The following is an 18,222-nucleotide window of genomic DNA, read 5'->3' as shown; positions in this document are numbered from 1 at the left end:
TTAGCAACTTCTTGATATAAATGTAAGGCACTACATTAGCATCTACTTTAGAAGGTCTCATCATATGAAGAGATGGCCCAGAATTTGTTGCAATGTGGATGTGCACTGAAAACTTCTGTAATAAATGGAGCCATTTCAGTGAACAAACTACTTCTTTTGTAGGCAGTTGAAAGTATTTCTGCAAATTATTGTCAAAACATAATCCAGCAACCACTTGTCCAGTTCATAAAAATCACACTAAAAAAGAACTGAATCCTAATGCTCTATAGCAAGCATTTTTCAAAATGGTAAATACAAAATTAACATCTTCAAAAGCACATTCGATATTCAAATTAAGATTAAACAGTGTTTAAAACATAGGCTTTTCCCTTCTGCATCAAATGGAAGTTTAACTCAGTATACCACCACAGCTGTAATATGCTTATGAGGCTGAAATCCTTAGTAGAGGATTATGTCTTTTGCCTAGTTAACTGACCACTTAAAGCCATAAATGACTGGAAGACTACTGAACCACTGAAAAACAGTTATAAATGCTTTGAAGCTTATAACTGTTTTAATTTGAAATGAAAGCCTTAGCCTTGATATTTCTATGTTGAAAATTATAAGATTTATACATGTAAACTATAGTAGTGGATAGCGATTTCTATGTTCTACTTTTACACTGAAGTCCCTCATCCCTTCCTAGTGTTCTAAATATCCTAACTTTCAGTTTTGTTGAATCAGCTCTCATTTTTGTATTTATGAAAGAAAAATGTCTATTTTTCCTTTCCCACATTGGTATCGTTGCTATTCTCTGTTCCCCCTCCTCATTGAACTGCTTTTTACTGTTCTCAACAGGCCTCTAGGATTTCTTTGTTCATCTCTAAACCATTTCTGTATCTGCCGTGTCCTTTTAAAGTTATTCCAGGTGAGGGTGAAACACTGATAACTAAGATTTTTCAACATTCTATTTTGCTAACATGTGGGAAGTAGGGGACAAATGGGCATACAGCTATGTGTATTAAGGTGGTTTTTAAGTTCCTTTTCAAGTACTTGATGCATACATTACAAAGAGATGAAGAAAGATGGCTAAATAATATTCAGAAAATAACAAGAAAATAGATAATCCTGACCAAAGAAACGACTGGAGGATCTTTGCATTTTCCAGTGCTGCATGTTCAAAAATCCATATATCACGGATGTTGGTACTTATACCTAAGGCTGATAAGCTTCTCAAAGATCAATCTAAATTAGATACTTTATTATTGGCATAAAAGGTATTAAAGTGCTGGTGATGGATTATAAGCAAATATGAAAAAAAATCGAGAAATGCTCAGTTTTGCTTTTATCGGTTGGTCGGTCTCTGCCTATGTTATCTTTCTCTTTTTCAATATGAAATCACTGGCATGAGAACAATCTGCACTATCAGTTTCAGAACAAAAATAATGTCTTCATGTAAATCTTCTAAATAAGGCACACAAAGTCTATCAGATATAGAATATTTTATGTATTTAATGAGTCATTCAATGCTATTTAAAAATACTTTGAAAAATTAATGAGTGATTCTAGAGGCAGGTTAAACTTAGCTATGAAGCATTTCCATTCACTTCACTTCTGTCATTTTTTTGAGACGTTTTCATTTTCAGGTAGCTTGTGTTTAAATTTTCCAACATTTAATATTCAATCATTTGCCTAAAATCACCTTAAATCTTGTTTATCTCTGGCTGTTATTTCCCAGCCTCTCCCACATGTGCCTGCACTCATCTCTGAATCTCCCTGCCTGTTTTACTTCTCTGATTTTTTCCCCCCTCCTTTTCTCTCCATCTTCCCTTCCGTATTTTACATTGAATTATGATTTTTATTAATTTTCCTGTCTACCTCTCAGTCTTAGACACTCAAGTGAGGATGGGCACTTCTGATTTCTGAGTTGGCAAAGAGGGAAGGGTAGTTTTATGGTTAAGGCAGATGTCCAAGCAATGGTGGTTAATTTCTTGGCTAAGCACATCCTTCCGGTGTAAATTGCAGCAAAGCACTTAATCTGACTGTCTCACTGCCTTATCTGCTAAATGGGATAACATCCCTTGCCTTCTCACTTTCCATCTGTCTAGTCTGTGTAAGGGCAGGATAAAAGGGGAAAGAAAAGAAATACCTCTTTTTCCAGCCAGATACACACTTCCAGATTCTGCTGACAGAGCTCTTGCTTTCAGATGTGAGCTTTTGGTGACATTTTGGCTGTAATTTCATAATTTCATAATACAGATGGCAATTACAATAACAAGTTTTGGTGATACCTTCTTGCAGAATGGGGCTGGAATAACCTGTCAGCTAAAGTACTGCCTTCAACTGAAGTGTTTCTTAACTGTTAGGTAACTCTGCTGCCAAAATGCTTTTACAGCAACACCTGAACATTTTTATTGTGCCGAGGGCAGAAATGCTCCAAATACATTTGAGACCTCTAGGTTTTGTTATGATAAAAACGTGGGGTGGGTTGACCCTGGCTCTGGACACCAGGTGCCCACCAAAGCTGCTTTGTCACCCTGCCTCCTCAGCTGGATAGGAGAGATAAAATAGTAGTAAGAGGCTCATGGGTCAAGATAAGTACAGGGAGAGATCATTCACCAATTACCATCTTCACTCCTGATTTCTCTACCTCCTCCCTGCAGCAGCACAGGAGGATAGGGAATAGGGGTTGTGGTCTGTCCACCATGCGTTGTTTCTGCTGTTTCTTCCTCCGTAGATGGAAGAATCCTCACCCTCCTTCCCCTGCTCCAGTGTGAGGTTCCTCACATGGGAGACAGTCCTCCATGAACTTCTCCAGCATGAGTCCTTCCTGCAGGCTACATTTCTTCATGAACTGCTCCAGTGCAGGTTCTTTCTACGAGGTGCAGTCCTTCAGGAACAGATTGCTCCAGCATGGGCGTCCCACAGGGTCACAAGAGCTGCCAGCAAACCTGCTCCAGTGTGCCCCTGCACAGTTCCCCCCCCCCCTTCCTTAAATACGTTATTACAGAGGCACTGCCACCATCGCTGATGGGCTTGGCCTTGGCAGAAGCAGGTCCGTCTTGGAGCTGGTTGATATTTCCTCGATCAGACATAAGGGAAGCTTCTAGCAGCTTCTCACAGAAGCCACTCCTGTAGTACCCCCTACTACCAAAACCTTGCCATGCAAACCTAATAGAAAACAGTAATTCAGGGAATTTTCAATGAAGAAACACTTAATGACACAAAACTGAGTCTCTTGACAGTCCCTATGTACTGTCCTGCTACATTTCAGTAACTTAGGTGTCTATTTGTCCTGCTCTGCATTAACTCTGGTGTTTTTTTTCCAGTGAGAAGCATGAAATTTGATGGTGAATCCCCCATTAGGAGTATATTGCTGTGCCTTACAAGAGATTCAAGAGGTAATGTGAAAACTGGGGACCTCTGCAGAACTTGGAGCTTGTCTACATTACCTGTCTGCAGAGCTTGTCTTTGTTACCTGTTTACTCTGGGTGCACTCCTTGAGACACAGCTCATACCAGTTCCTTTATTTGAGAGCCTTGTGAGTGAGGCTCTGTGTGGCTTCAATACAAATGCCCTAAAAACGCTCTTGCAGAAGACTGTCAGGCCAGGCTACAGACCAAGCATACAGGGCCAGGGACAAAACTAGCCTATACAACAAATACAGAACAGGTCTTAACAAAAGTAAGGTTGACAGAGGATTGTTTAGTTAAGGGATGGTGATATAATTCCTAATTAATTTCTTTGAAAGACTACTAGTAGTGCGTAGAACTCATACAAGATGAAAACTAAGAGAGTACCTGAGAGTGTACTTGGTAACGTTAGGTAGTGCATATATATAATGCAGTAAAAGTGTCATATATATGAGTACATCTACTGGCAATACATTTTGTCACTTTTTTTTGTTTACATTCATCTTTGCAGCAAAATGTTACTGACATATCTGTAGATGGAAATGATGAGCTCCCTACGTTACTCCTGTTCTTCTTTCTGTTGTTTTCTTTCTCTACTTTCCTATATCACCACCACCCTCAAGTGGCATTTCTGTAATACCTTCCCATGAAAATAAATTTAAATGATGTTCCTTTTTATTCTTTGCGGACAAGTTTCTTCTTTTTTTTTTTTTTGGAGGCACTCCTCTCTTATAAGCCCATATTCTCCACCTGCCCTACTTCTCCCATACACTTCTAATTACTGCTCTTTTATCCTTATCTATAATATTTCACTTTCCCCTCCACCTTGTTAAATATTTCCCTCTTCTCTGCTATTCCTTTTTTCCTGTTAGTTTTTCCAAGTTGCCTGTGACATTTCTTATACCTCCTCTGCACCTGAACGCCAAAATGTTGTTTCACTTTTGAGAACTGGACTCATGGCAATTTATTTCACTGCCAAAACCAAATGTCATTGGCAGGGTTATTTCATTTTTCTTGGGCTTCTTTCACAAATGAACTGGCAGGTGTATTACCCCACTGTGCTATTTAATGATATACCTATGTGCCCGAACTACAAGGACGAGCTCCAGAAGCACAGCTTCCTTTTCCTCTTCCTTCTCCATGTAAGAGGCTGCCATAGCTAGGTACAAGTCTGTTGTTTTTAGGCAGCAGCTACTGTGCATAATGATTTTGTTCTTGGAAAAAATCCATTATTCTTGCAGAGCCAGTGGCAGAGAGGAATACGAGATGCATGACAGCATTCCCTCCCTTCTCTTTGTCCCAAAGGAATATATAAAATATTTTAAGATTTGAAAGAAGTCGAGTGATCTGAAGTTATTTACCTTCATTTGATATACTGCCTAGGCCTTGTTTTAAAAAACTGAGTTCAATTCTAATAGTAAGTTAGACCTCTGATACGGTCTTGAAATGGTCTCCTGGCAACCCAATTTTAAATGCTTAATCTGTGTTGTCTTTACCAAATGGCTGTCATAAATCATAGTTTGCTTCCTACTTATATTTCACTCACTATATAGAAAGAAGAAATGCCAGCAAAATGGTAAAGACATATGTTAGAGGAATATGTTATACACATGCAGACAGAGTTTAATCCTTTCTACCAGAAATAAGTATTAATACAATTTTTATTTAAAATAGAAAAGAAAGAAAACCCTAGAACTGTGCTACCTTATAGTAGAATAATTTAAAAGAAGATTCAAAATCAGGTGTGTGACTTTAGTATCAGAAACAAAAACAATGAAGGAAAGGAGAAAATTATATTTTTATCCCAATTAATTCCAATGCATTCTAGGCTAATACTCAACAGTCCATAGAAAAGAGCAATTAATAAGGAAAATCAGCCAATAAATGAAAGGAATACTTCCAGCTCTAGAGTAATCTTGTCTATGTTAAATATTCTGTGTTGTTGGATGTCAATACCTACAGCAATGTATTTGCATTTCCTCTCAATGAGAATGCAGTAGATACCATGCGTGCTTGTGTGCTCACCCGAAGCTTTCGGCCAAATACGTTGACTTTTCCCTGCGCTTGCTCTTTCCGGAATCGCCACTCCACCAGGTTCTGCCCATTCTCTCCAGGTAGGGTCATGTTTCTCTTTGCCACCGTTGGGTTGGCAGTGCCAGCCAGCACGTGTGGCTCTGTCTGATAGTGTGAGTCCAGACCACTGGCATACAGGATCCTCAGTGAGCCATCATAGCCAATCTGGTAGCTATTTCTTAACTGATCTGAAAAGGCAAAAAATAGAACCACAGGTTACCTACATGGGTTAAAAGTCTGCTTTTGTCCTGCACACTTTATGCAATATGTGCTTGTAATGTCTTGACTTCACGTAACTGAGCCAACGGTAACATGCAGGGTGAAATTGGTAAGAATATCTGTATGACAAGAGCACAAATGCCTTTGGGACCCATCTTCAAAGTTGCTTAAACACTTAAGAAAATCCCACCCTTGGAGGATATTCTTTGGACTGGCACAAAGCACATTTTCTACTGTTTCATTAGGCATTTTTGGCCTAATCCTGAGCATACTATGACTACTGACTTTTGCAAGGATGTGGCTGATGGGATGTCACACACTATTTTAAAGTTAAAAAATCTCACCTCACGCTATTTCTGCACCTGTTTCCATTTCAAGCCATTTCTCTCTCTTCTCTAAGATTCCCTTTTAACGCAAAGCAGGTATTCCGACTACTTCCCACAGCTGTTTACAAGAGCTATTTGGTTAGAAAACATTCACTGCAACTCTTTCTTTCCCCAACAGTTCCTTCTATTTATGTATAAAAAACATGTATGTTTCACCCCTTCCTCCAAACACTATGCCTCTGTAGTTCCCCTTTAACACATCCAGTTGGAGCTGTTTGTACTACAAGAAAACAGTTTCCAGGTCAGTATCTGCTGAGAAATCTTTTTTTTCACATTACCTTGAACCATGGTGTAGAAAGAATCAATTGATGATAAGTTGGAAGTGATGCTGACATCTTCCTCTCTGCTGGATGACTCTATGTCCACTGTAATGGCCCTTTCCATTTCCCCATGAAGGTTAGTGACAACACCAGTTGGGAACGTAACGTTTGTTAGACGGCCCTCGCTATCATAGCTAAAAAAAAGAGAAAAGAGAAAAAGAGTTTGGAAGTGATACATAGCAAGAACAAATTGTTTTCATTTACAAGTAAAATGAACAAAAATACCAGCTACTCATATTTTTAAGGCACGTTTGCTTTTTTGTGCATGGGGTAGGCACAGCGAAGACTTCAAACGTGCTTTGAAGTAGTCAAAAGACTGCTTAACATACAGGAGCCTCAATGGTGATAGCAAGAGCAAACAGATGGATCTTCAGCTCTGCATATTATTCTTTGAAGTGTGACCAGATCCTGCTGCACATCTAATTCACCATTTCACAGGGAGCGTATTTACTGGTGCTAAATTCCATAGCATTCTGTACTCACTCCCTATTATCTGACTAGATTTTGCTGTTGTAGCAATCCTCAACATTTTTCATAAAAAAGGTATTGTAATAAGGGCCTTTCCTATTCAATGGTTATGCAGACCACCTGCCCTCTTGTTCCTGTGTGTTCAACATCCCTTGTATTATTAGAAGAAAGAATCTGGGGTAATATTTAATCTACTTAAGCTGCTTGTAGCTGGAAATCAGAATAGCTAGCAAATATAACTCGTTAACTGCTTATGGATCGTAGTCTGAGAACTGTGGCGTAAGCCACTATTTATTCTGGCTTTTTTTTTTTCCCAGACTCTACCGACATTTCTTTAAACCAAGGGCTATAAACCCATTCTCTGGGAATAGGTAGATACAATTTCTGCAACTGAAGTAGACCTATGATGACTAAACCGTATCTTTTCCTGTGCTCTATTAGCTATACTCCATTGTTACAAGACCTAGGAGCATGCTCACATCTAAGCATGCATTGTGGTCACAGTATAGAGAAGTAAAGCATTATGTGAGCTTCAGGTCATAAAACTGCCTTTCAGATTAACTCTTCCAGTACAACAGCCTAGATTTATCAGCCTAGGTGTTCAGCAGAGGCTCCTCATTCCAAAGTACAGCCTGCCTGTACCCGCACTGGAGAGAAACAGGGTGATCCAGCCCACATCTGACCTGTTTGCTTTCAGGAGTTTTCCATCCTTCTTCTGTGACCATGTAGTAGGAAGCTGGAGGAAGTCTCTTTAAATTAACTAGAACGTGACCCTGCACATCCTCACAGTGCACTAGACATTTCATGCTTACAATTATTATGAAAATTGCTCCTTTGGGGAAAGAAAGGCAAAACCAAAAAAATAAAGCCCACCAAAAGCCCCAAGCATATCACTGAGGCTACAGGAACTCTTTTTCTTAAATTGAGAGAATTAATTTCAAACAGTTTTAACCCACAACATGCTACCTTTCTCTGAACAGCATGAATATTGCACAGCATTGCTGTAACTGAAAGGATTAGGTTAAGAAATGTTTTTGGTTTTTTTTCCAATTTGCTTACTCTGTAGATTTGACAGCTTTTTGCATACAGTCATTTCCATCCTTTTAACACAGTTGATTTCCTTTGTTTATATAAGACTTTCACTTAGCAACAGCAAAAAAAGAGAAAAGAACCCTTAAAAATCAGAACCTATACTGCAAGCCAGGGAAATCAAGTGGGGAAACTTATTTTCTGAAGTTAAGTACATTTCAAGATGATGGGGTTTTGTCCAGCAAGCTTCTAGCCCTAATTTTGCCTCTTTTTCCCCATACTGCATTTGGCAAGCCAAAACACTACATTTATGTGGGAAACTGAAACAGACATACCAACATTCCTTGGGCATGAATGTGACTGCTAGTTTATTCATGACCTTCAGTTTCATTCCTCAGTTCCACAAACTTATTTTCTTTTCATGCACAACTTCCCTTTTCAACTCCCAGGAGAATGTGTATTGTCCTTTTCTATTTTCCGCTTTGTGTTTGAGAATGGTATCAAATTATTTTGTTGGGAATTACTTGTGTCCTTTGATTACAGTAGCCAAGTGCTGCTCTTTATTTCAAACAATGCTTACTAAAGCCACAGAAGGTAAGATTTCTCTGTAAGAAGAACTTTTCAGCCTTTGAATCACAGTGTTTGTGGGGAGTTAATTATCATATTTCTGAGTATACCACTTGAGCTGGAAAATACTACACATCAGTAGTATTCAGTACAGTGTGTGGCTTCACTGCAGTATGCAGCTCTGAACATCGCCGTTCTTGTTTTATGCATTCTTGCTTCCACATTATTATTTTTTGACCCCATGCCTATAGTTCCTGAACCGGTGTCTTCTTTCACAAATACACATCATAAGCGCGAGATAAGCAGCTATTATTATTACAGTGGGGGAGAGTTCAAAGATCAGCAAAAAATCATGCTACACATTCATGTTCTTAAAAACATGACTTTAAAGCTGAAAGAATCTTAAAAGCCCTGATTGCTTGGTTCAGGCATCCTAGTGCAAAAAGAAAATGTGACTGAGATGTGAAAGGTAAGAACAGGATTTCTTATACTTCTGTAGCTGGGAACAAAAATTCACTACATATTCTATTTTATGACAGATTGTAATGCACGCCCTTCGTTTTGTTCACAGCACACTGAATACTAAACTTACTTTATGTTTGATATCGTTTTGCTCACAATGAAAGCCTTATCAATGCTCAGCATAGCAACATCACTCATACCTTTGGGCATTCCTCTCCTATTTTTCTTATTACATCCAAATATCCTTGCATTCTGCTGCCAAGGTGAATTTATTCATCCAAGATTGTCAGTTATAGACAGAGAGATTTCTTTTATCTGCCTAGTATTTTAATATTGAAATTTCCCTAAAAGGAGTGAGATCTAAAGTCCAGAGGGTGAGCACCTGGATTTGGCATTTCACAGCCTCTTTGATCTTTCAATCCAAACACAAACTCGGGCACATGTGTTACTGCAGAACCCTCTGATATTTCTCTTATGCCAGGCTCGACAGCAAAGCCATTCAACCAACCTCTTCAGTTCCTTAAGAGCAGGTAACATATAAGCTATTCAAGAATCTAAAATGTGTATTAATCCCAGCAACGAATTTCCACTTGCATTAATGTAGCAATCTTCATATTTGGGCAACTACTACAGAAGACAGCAGCAGGGGCAGCTGCTACTGCTGCTAGCTCAAGTTCCCCTTAGATCAAATTCTTTTTCTTCTTTAGGATGATCTGCCACTGCCAGATAGTTTTCCCCTTCTAAAGTAAGGATTTCTCAGAGATAATGATTATCAGCTTCCCAGACTCTTGACCTTTTGCTCTTCACCTGCTGGAAGTCTCTCTTCCATTGTTCATCACCTTTAGTTTTAATTACATTCCTTCCCAGACCATTTTCTGTTCTGGTCTATGTAGGACACTTCACTTTGCAGTGATAACTTCCTGGTAAGCCTTGCCGCAGATGGAAATGCCCCACTTTCTTTACTTCTGACTTGTTTCCCATGTGCATTGTATCTTACTTTGGAGCATATTTAGCTAAACCCCAACTTGCAGAGTGTTATTGCTGTTTTATATTAGAAGTTACTTCATCAGAAGAAAAAAGTAAAAATCAGCAAAAGTTACTACATCAGGAGCTGTAGAAATGAATGTACAGTAAAGGCTGCTGCTAAAGCCAATTGCTAAGCTATGACTGTTTTTCCACAGACCTCTGCAGCACACTCCCTTAACAAAATCAATTATGTAATTTTGGAGTTTTTTTGCTATTGTAAACATGTCAGGCTGAAAAGCAAGGCACGCTGGTTCCTGCACATTTCAGATAACAAGATATACAGTGCAAATGTGTGTTATATATTTCTTTAAAGAATGGTTGCAGATTATACTAATAGTTGAGATACTGTAATAGAGAAATGAGGCATGACTTCATTTCATAATATAGACATGTATAATTTTGACAGTAAAATGAAAAGTACTGTTACATTCTCACTCAACACACATCAGGCATTTCCTTTATGCATCTAAAATTATCAAGAGTGGCTAAAAAAAATATGGAACATTACCCTGGTTGTTTCAAAGTATTCATCAGAAGCCTTATATACCAAGGTGCTGCTTCTTGGCAGGTGAGAACAGGGGGTTCAAAGTTGGCTTTCAGAAGTGCAGCCTGCTGTTGTTTTAAGTGCCTACTCACCATGTTGACACAAAGTAAAAATTCTGTCTTAACCTGGCAATGAAAGGTCTCCTTCAGCTTGTCTCCTTATTTACATAGAAGACTGTTGTCTTTAACAACCTTAACAACCTTGATAGGATATAACTGCATTGCTAAACCAGTAACAAAATAATTATCTTGTTGATCAAAAGGAAACAAACTCATAGTTTATAAATCATCACTTTTATTATTCTTTTAACACCCACATGGAGTGCTCTTGTACTCTCCTGGTTTAAAATACGGCATGGCAACTTACTGGGAGCCTGAGTTCTGACTTTCTTTAACCATCATGCGGATTGTTGAAAGACATGAAAAGACTCTCAACTTCAACACCAGAAAATTTGTTATTTTTTCCCCTTTACTTCATTTCTGAGTTGCTTTCCTCATTTTGATATGCACTTTTGCTTTTTATTTGTCTGAAGAGTGACTAAATGAGCTTGCTAAGAATGAAACCAGTGAAAACAAGCTACAGATGCTTAGATGGACAAATGATATCTTTTTTTTTTGGGGCACTTCTTTAGTCTCATTGAAATACACACTTCAGTGGATCCACACCTACTCATTTATAACATGCTTTTTAAAAATAATAAGAATTGAAATAACATATGCACAGTGTATTTGACATCTTAAAAGGCTTCGCATCTTCCTTGTGAATTCACGGTACAAATATTTTAGGAAACCCAAAATATTAAATGATTACTTCTTTATGAGATAAACATTTATTTTTTAAAGTGGAACCATAAACACTAAGATAGCCATATGTCTTGCTAATATTCTTTTGTTTTGCTTAAGAAGAAAGAGGCAGATGAGTCATAAATGACAATGATGTAGGTTAGTAGGCTTGTAAATTATGACAAGAAGATTGATTTTTTTCTTTTTTTTTAAACTTGACTATTGTCTAAGAAAAGCTACATTTTCCCTTTGTTCTTATCTGGAACATTGTTAAGCATGAGAAGAAAATTCAATGTTATCTGTAGTCTTACTGACTTTTAAATATATGGAAAAAAACTTCCTTCCCTTTCTTTCTCTTTCCTTCCTGCTCTACTCCTTTTCCTTTTTCCTTTTCCTTTCTGCAGTGCCTAGGTCAAAGAAAATAGTGGAATTACAGAAAATCGGTCCAGGAAAGATTCCAGCAAGGACTTTAAGTAAACTGCAGCCCAAAGTACAGTTCTGGACAGGAATTTATCTACTTGTTTTCTAATGGATTTTGGGCAGAAGATGGAAACTCATGAAATCAGAGGCTGGGAGGGCACTGGAAGTGTTAGCATCAGCTAAATTTCTCGGTCCTGCTCAACCAACAACTCAAACTTAAACTTGAGCAGCTGATCTGCTTTTCCTGTCCTTTTGTCTGATGGCTGCCTTCCATAAGAAGAGGACCTTTATCTCATTTTCATCTGGTAACGTTGCATGCAACTCTTTGCACAAATAGTTAAACAATTCGAGTAATGGTCTTTTATCTTAGCATCACAGTCAGAATGAATTTTCAGTCCAGGTTGAACGAAGAAATTTCCTCAGCTTGAAAGTGATTGATAATTTCTCTTTTAACTTTCTCCTGTTACAACTGCAGCTTTTGAGGCTTTTTTAAATATGTATCTATTTTGTCATAATGTTAAAAGGATAGTTTTCAGCTGTTTTTTTATAAACTGGCATTCGGCACCCCAGACATAAACAATTCACCTAAACAGGCCATTCTTGACAGCTGTAACTCATCTGCAAAATAACAGGCACACTAAATGAAAATCACTGCAGAAAATATGCCTGTTGGAAAGGGAACTCAAAGAAATGGATCAACAACTTCCTTCATGATAGCTTGCTCACTTCCTTATGGAAAAGCTTATGATGCTCGTTTTTGACTCCATCACACAACCAAGCAAACAAGAGTTCAGTGCTTGTGCTGCATGAAGATTGACCAGCCTAATCCAAAATGACTCCCAGACACAAGTATTTATTTGCGGAGAGTGGTGCTTTGCAGTGAAATAAGCAATAAATGAATTTATTATGCTGGGGACTGCCAAACTTTTCACTCATTGCTGTACAGTTTTGCAGTCCTCCCACACTGTGCTGTTTGCTGCAATAAAGTACCTGCCATGTATATTCGCATAAGGATTCATAAACCCAAGAATTCTTCATACCTTGTGTTTCTGACACACAGCTAACATGCACAAGAACCTGCACAAATAACCGGCATTAATGATGATGGTGCTTTTTGAAGAACAGGAAGAACAACTCCAGCGTGAGCGCGAGGGTGACGGGGTGCACTGGGAGCCATACTACTGAGACAGTGTGGCTTAAATGAGAGGCGTTACTGGGGATGGAGCAGCTTCCCAGGGCTGGGGGTGCTCCTCAGAAGCGTATACCCTTCTGAACCAAGGGCAGACAATTCAGGGCTGTTTCCTTCAAAGGGGGTTTTTCCTTACAAAGATGAGACTAAATTACAGTAGTCAGGCTTTTATCTACAAGACCTCAACACTCATCCCCTGCTTTTCAACTTCCCTCTAATGGGAATTTGCTGCCCCCGAGCCCTGCAGGGTCTGCAGGGGCCAGACTTTGGTTTTCACCTGGGTGTTGAGAGCCAGCTCCTGCCCTGCAGCAGCTTCCTGCGCAGTGTCTTTAATCTCGGGGCTCCCTGAGGCTGCTGGTTTGTTTCTGTGTCGTTTCCCCTCCACCTTCTTAGCTCATCTATTACTGTATAAATAAACTGTGTGCCTTGTCGATATAAATACCAGAGTAAGACCTTTCAAATAGAAGAAATGTTGGTGTACATATACTTTGTATGACAGATGGTCCCTAGCTCTAAGGTCTGCTTACACTACCACAGCTGAGTGCATAGGCCTTCAGAGAAAAAAAGGAGAGAAGGCTGAGACATTCTGTCTGGACAGATATTCTGTTCACAAAACAAGCTGTATTGCTGCCTTTCCCCCCATAATTTTTTTTTTCCTTTTTTCATTTCAAAAGGTAAAAACTCTATAAGGATGTTTTTACAGGGTCAGAGAAAATGGACATATGGAACTTATTAAACTGCATTATGTTTGAAAAGAATTTAGCAATAGGAAAGCAAAATTATATGGGTGTATTTTTTTACACTGGAATACCAAGATGGTAAAAAAAAATATTGCTAGATTCAGGTTCTACGTTTCATTTAGAATAACATACTTATTCCTCACACACCTTTCTCCTTCCAAATACCCCTTGTCATGAAAACTGAAGCAACTTGATTACTATACTAAGTTGAAATTAGTTCAAGTTAATAAACGTTAAGTTCAGATTAATAATTCAGAACTGTTTCTGACTGTGGAAATACAGCCTCCTTTGGAAACCAGGCTAAAATCCCTCAATCAATTACTCTCTGTTCTAGCAGAACTGAGTGTTCTCAGAGGTTTTGTGGTAGTGGCTACTAAAGGTTTCTCGGTTCTGCTTTTAAAACGAATTTCTTCACCAGGAGAGTGGTGAGGCACTGGCACAGGTTGCCCAGGGAAGCTGTGGCTGCCCCATCCCTGGAGGTGTTCAAGGCCAGGCTGGATGGGGCCTTGGGCAGCCTGGTCTAGTGAGAGGTGTCCATACCCATGTCAGGGGGTTGGAACTCGATGATTTTTAAGGTCCCTTCCAACCCAAACTATTCTGTGATTCTAAGGACAAGGAACAGTAAGCATTCAACAATCAAGAAATAAGTAAATGCCTATTGATGAAATATACTATTGATATCAGAGCAATCGGGACATACTACACATGTCTAAAAAATATCACATTGATATCTAATGGTATCTAGTAACGGATTATTTTTAACATGTCTGCTTTGTTATTAAGCAGGGTGAGTCTGCAAATGCAAGTGTGTGTGCTCCACTGTCAGCACAGGTCTTACAAGACTAACTTGCATGGCAGCATGTTGTATTATAGTTATGAAATTTACTGTAAAGTTGAGTTACAGCTCCAGTATAGAAAATCGGGAGATCACAACCTCTATTCTTGGTACAAGAAAATCAGAAGAAAAAAAAAATCTTTAACAATTTGTCTAAAGAAGAAACATGCTAAGTACAGACAGCAAGTGTAAATGTCGCAAACATCTCTTTGGGCAGGGGCAATACTTAGCTTGTTTGAATAGATTTTAGAGTTCTGATTGCTTTTTGGCCAGCCTTGCCTCCACAGGTCTACATGAAATGGTGAGAGAGGAGAAGCACCAAATCTTGACTAACAGAGAATCATCTAGTCCCAGAAATGAACTTTAAGAGAGAAATACATGTATTGTGTGCTGCTTTGAGGCTGGTGATGTGGACAAACAGCCACTTATGAAAGGCCTGGATATCTCAAAAATATTCCCAAAAAGACTGTTCAGAGACAGCTGAGAATGAAAAGAACATGTCTTTTGTTGCTTGAGTAAATGTAATACGGGAAGATTAAAGACACTACATTTGTAGACGATTTGCAATGAAGGGCTCATGTGATGCCACAGAAGTCAATGCAAGACTATGAAAATCAGCTGAACAAAACCGTTCTAATGAGTATGGTTAATTACTTTATAGCCACTATATTTCAGACTGATGAAGCAAGGAGGAGCAGCAGAAAAAGTAGAAGGTATAAAGGCTGTTGATGCAAAAGAATAAAAATACCTAAAAAGCACTAAGATACCAAGGACATGCAGAGAATGCTGTTCAGAGGTAACAAAAGAGCCAGATTACAATTTTGTACAAAGTTCTGGTATTTTTAAGAGAACAGAATCAAATCAGAAAGAAAGCCCTAAAATTGCAAGAAAAAAGACAAGGCATTTTTTTTATATTTATACTACTGAAACATAAATGTGATAGAAAAATGAACACAAATACAAGCACAAATATTATAGGAAAATAAAGCCCCACACGTGTATACAGGGAATGGCATAGCCATACTAATTACGAAAAACACCAAATTGTGAACATGTTGATATATAGTAGAAGTGCAAGTGGATTTCTTGCCAAACTAACCTGATCTCCTTCTATGACCAAGTGACTAGACTCTTGGATGAGGGAAAGGCTGTGGATGTAGTCTTCTTGGACTTTAGTAAAGCCTTTGATACAGTTTCTCACAGCATTCTGCTTCGGAAACTGTCAGCCTCTGGCCTGGACAGGCGCACACTCTCCTGGGTGGAAAACTGGTTGGATGGCCGGGCCCAGAGAGTGGTGGGAAATGGTGTGAAATCCAGCTGGAGGCCAGTGACAAGTGGGGTTCCCCAGGGCTCAGTGCTGGGTCCAGCCCTGTTCAATGTCTTTATCAATGACCTGGATGAAGGCATTGAGTGCACCCTTAGCAAGTTTGCAGATGACACTAAGCTGGGTGGAAGTGTCGATCTGCTGGAGGGTAGGGAGGCTCTGCAAAGGGATCTGAACAGGCTGGACCGCTGGGCTGAGTCCAATGGCATGAGGTTTAACAAGGCCAAGTGCCGGGTCCTGCACTTGGGGCACAACAACCCTATGCAGAGCTACAGACTAGGAGAAGTCTGTCTAGAAAGCTGCCTGGAGGAGAGGGACCTGGGCGTGTTGGTTGGCAGCCGACTGAACATGAGCCAGCAGTGTGCCCAGGTGGCCAAGAAGGCCAATGGCATCTTGGCTTGGATCAGAAATGGCGTGACCAGCAGGTCCAGGGAGGTTATTCTCCCTCTGTACTCGGCACTGGTGAGACCACTCCTTGAATCCTGTGTTCAGTTCTGGGCTCCTCACCACAAGAAGGATGTTGAGGCTCTGGAAAGAGTCCAGAGAAGAGCAACAAAGCTGGTGAAGGGGCTGGAGAACAGGCCTTATGAGGAGTGGCTGAGAGAGCTGGGGTTGTTTAGCCTGGAGAAGAGGAGGCTGAGGGGAGACCTCATTGCTCTTTACAACTACCTGAAAGGAGGTTGTAGAGAGGAGGGAGCTGGCCTCTTCTCCCAAGTGACAGGGCACAGGACAAGAGGGAATGGCCTCAAGCTCTGCCAGGGGAGGTTCAGGCTCGACATAAGGAAAAAATTCTTGACTGGAAGGGTCATTAGGCAGTGGAACGGTCTGCCCAGGGAGGTGGTTGAGTCGCCTTCCCTGGAGGTGTTTAAGGTGCGGGTGGATGAGGCACTGAGGGGCATGGTTTAGAGATTGGTGGGAATGGTTGGACTCGATGATCCGGTGGGTCTCTTCCAACCTGGTGATTCTATGATTCTATGGATTAACATCTAGTATTGGGTGATAATTTTTATCTGATCAAAATTAAATATTTGCTTTTATATAAATGAAACCTTTCAGTAGAAGTTCCACAGACTTTTTTTAGAAGCCAAATCTCAGTATTTCCAAGTCAGACTCCAAAAGCAATGCATTAAGATGAAGTAAGAGGAAAACTGCAAAATATCATCTGTTCCCTGTTGCCAAATGCCGACAGTTATAGATGATGTGCCTGCTATGTGGGGAAACTAAACAAGTCTAAGCCAGAGGCAGTATCTTTCTTTGCATCACAGAGTTTTAAGAAAAACCATTGCACTGAATGCATTAATAAAAGCCTAATGTGTAAAGGGTGATACTCTCCAGCACACAGTGAAAATAGATTTTTACCTGTGATTCTTTTTAGTCTGTAAAATTATTATAAAGGTTTCACACTCTGCATGATTTCACCACCCTTCCAGAATGGCTGGAAAGCTTGTTAATTTAACTCTAGGAACAAAGTAAACTTGTAAGGGCTCTGCTTGCTAACGTCACTCTCTCTGATTCTGTTGCATCCCCTTGGAGACAAGAATTGAGTGGGAGAGGGAGAATGGGAAGGAAAAGACAAATGAGCTCAGGGCATGAACCGCTCAGGGAAACGTTGGATGGACTGTCAAGAGATACAAGAGGGGATTGAGTAGAAATGCACCACTGGGAAAGGAAAAGGCAGGGAAGCCAAACCCTCCTTAGGGAAATGATGGGAGATACAGCAAGGAGCAAGATAAAAGGTAAGATAGTAAGGAAACATAGTAGGAGGGCAAGGTCTGCAGAGGAAAAAAGAGACACAGAAAAAAGGCAGTGAATTTGAGGCAGCAGCATCTTAGTCTGGATCAGATCTCTGCCTGCTGATATTGCTCCTAAAAGGAGAGAAAGGCAAGAGGAAAGAAGGCAGGAAAGAGATAAGAAGTGGCTATAGGCATTAATTCGTGGCTAAGGGAGAAAAGTTATCTGAGTTTAACCAAAGGGGTTAGAGGAGGCCAAAGGACAGCGCGTGCAGCCTGCACCTTCCAGGGTGCTGTGAGATGAAGGAACAGTTGCCTTTTTACAGAGCAGCCTGCAGGAGCACCTGCGCTGGGACCACAGAGGGACAGATCCCAAACGCCCGACACTGGACTGACCACACTAACTCAAAGGACTATGTGGCTCAGATACTACCTGAGTGCCAAGTGGACCAGGCTGCAACCTTGGCAGCACAGCCCAGCGTCAGCAGGGGCTGCCCAGACATCTAAGGCTGTCATCTTGCCCTGAAGGGATCCTCCTTTGCAGAGCAGCCTCTACCAGTTCCTTGAGCAACCTGAAGAGCACAATGCAGCCAGAGGCTGGTGGGGCAGCATAACAAAAATTCAACCAAAAGGCTTCTCTGTGACATCCTGGCTGAGGTTACACAAAATAGTTGTGCAGCAAGGTAAATGAGAGTGGTGCAGTTGTGACAGCCTCT

General features: G+C 40.1%; 1 protein-coding gene across 21 annotated transcripts in view; it reads right to left on the bottom strand.

Moving 5' to 3' along the window:
• TENM3 (teneurin transmembrane protein 3) overlaps positions 1-18,222 on the bottom strand; it is a 485,815-nt gene that overhangs the window by 13,216 nt on the left and 454,377 nt on the right. For all 21 annotated transcript variants that reach the window (XM_069855859.1, XM_069855863.1, XM_069855861.1 and 18 more), the window contains 2 exons: positions 6,349-6,524; positions 5,418-5,653 (listed from right to left, as the gene is read on the bottom strand). In XM_069855859.1, the coding sequence (XP_069711960.1) occupies positions 5,418-5,653; positions 6,349-6,524 (412 nt within the window). The remainder of the gene's footprint in view (positions 1-5,417; positions 5,654-6,348; positions 6,525-18,222) is intronic.

This window comes from Phaenicophaeus curvirostris, chromosome 4 (genome assembly GCF_032191515.1).
Source record: "Phaenicophaeus curvirostris isolate KB17595 chromosome 4, BPBGC_Pcur_1.0, whole genome shotgun sequence".
NCBI lineage: Eukaryota > Metazoa > Chordata > Aves > Cuculiformes > Cuculidae > Phaenicophaeus > Phaenicophaeus curvirostris.
Note: the sequence above shows the minus strand (reverse complement) of the source record. Positions and strands in the feature narration are given on the sequence as shown.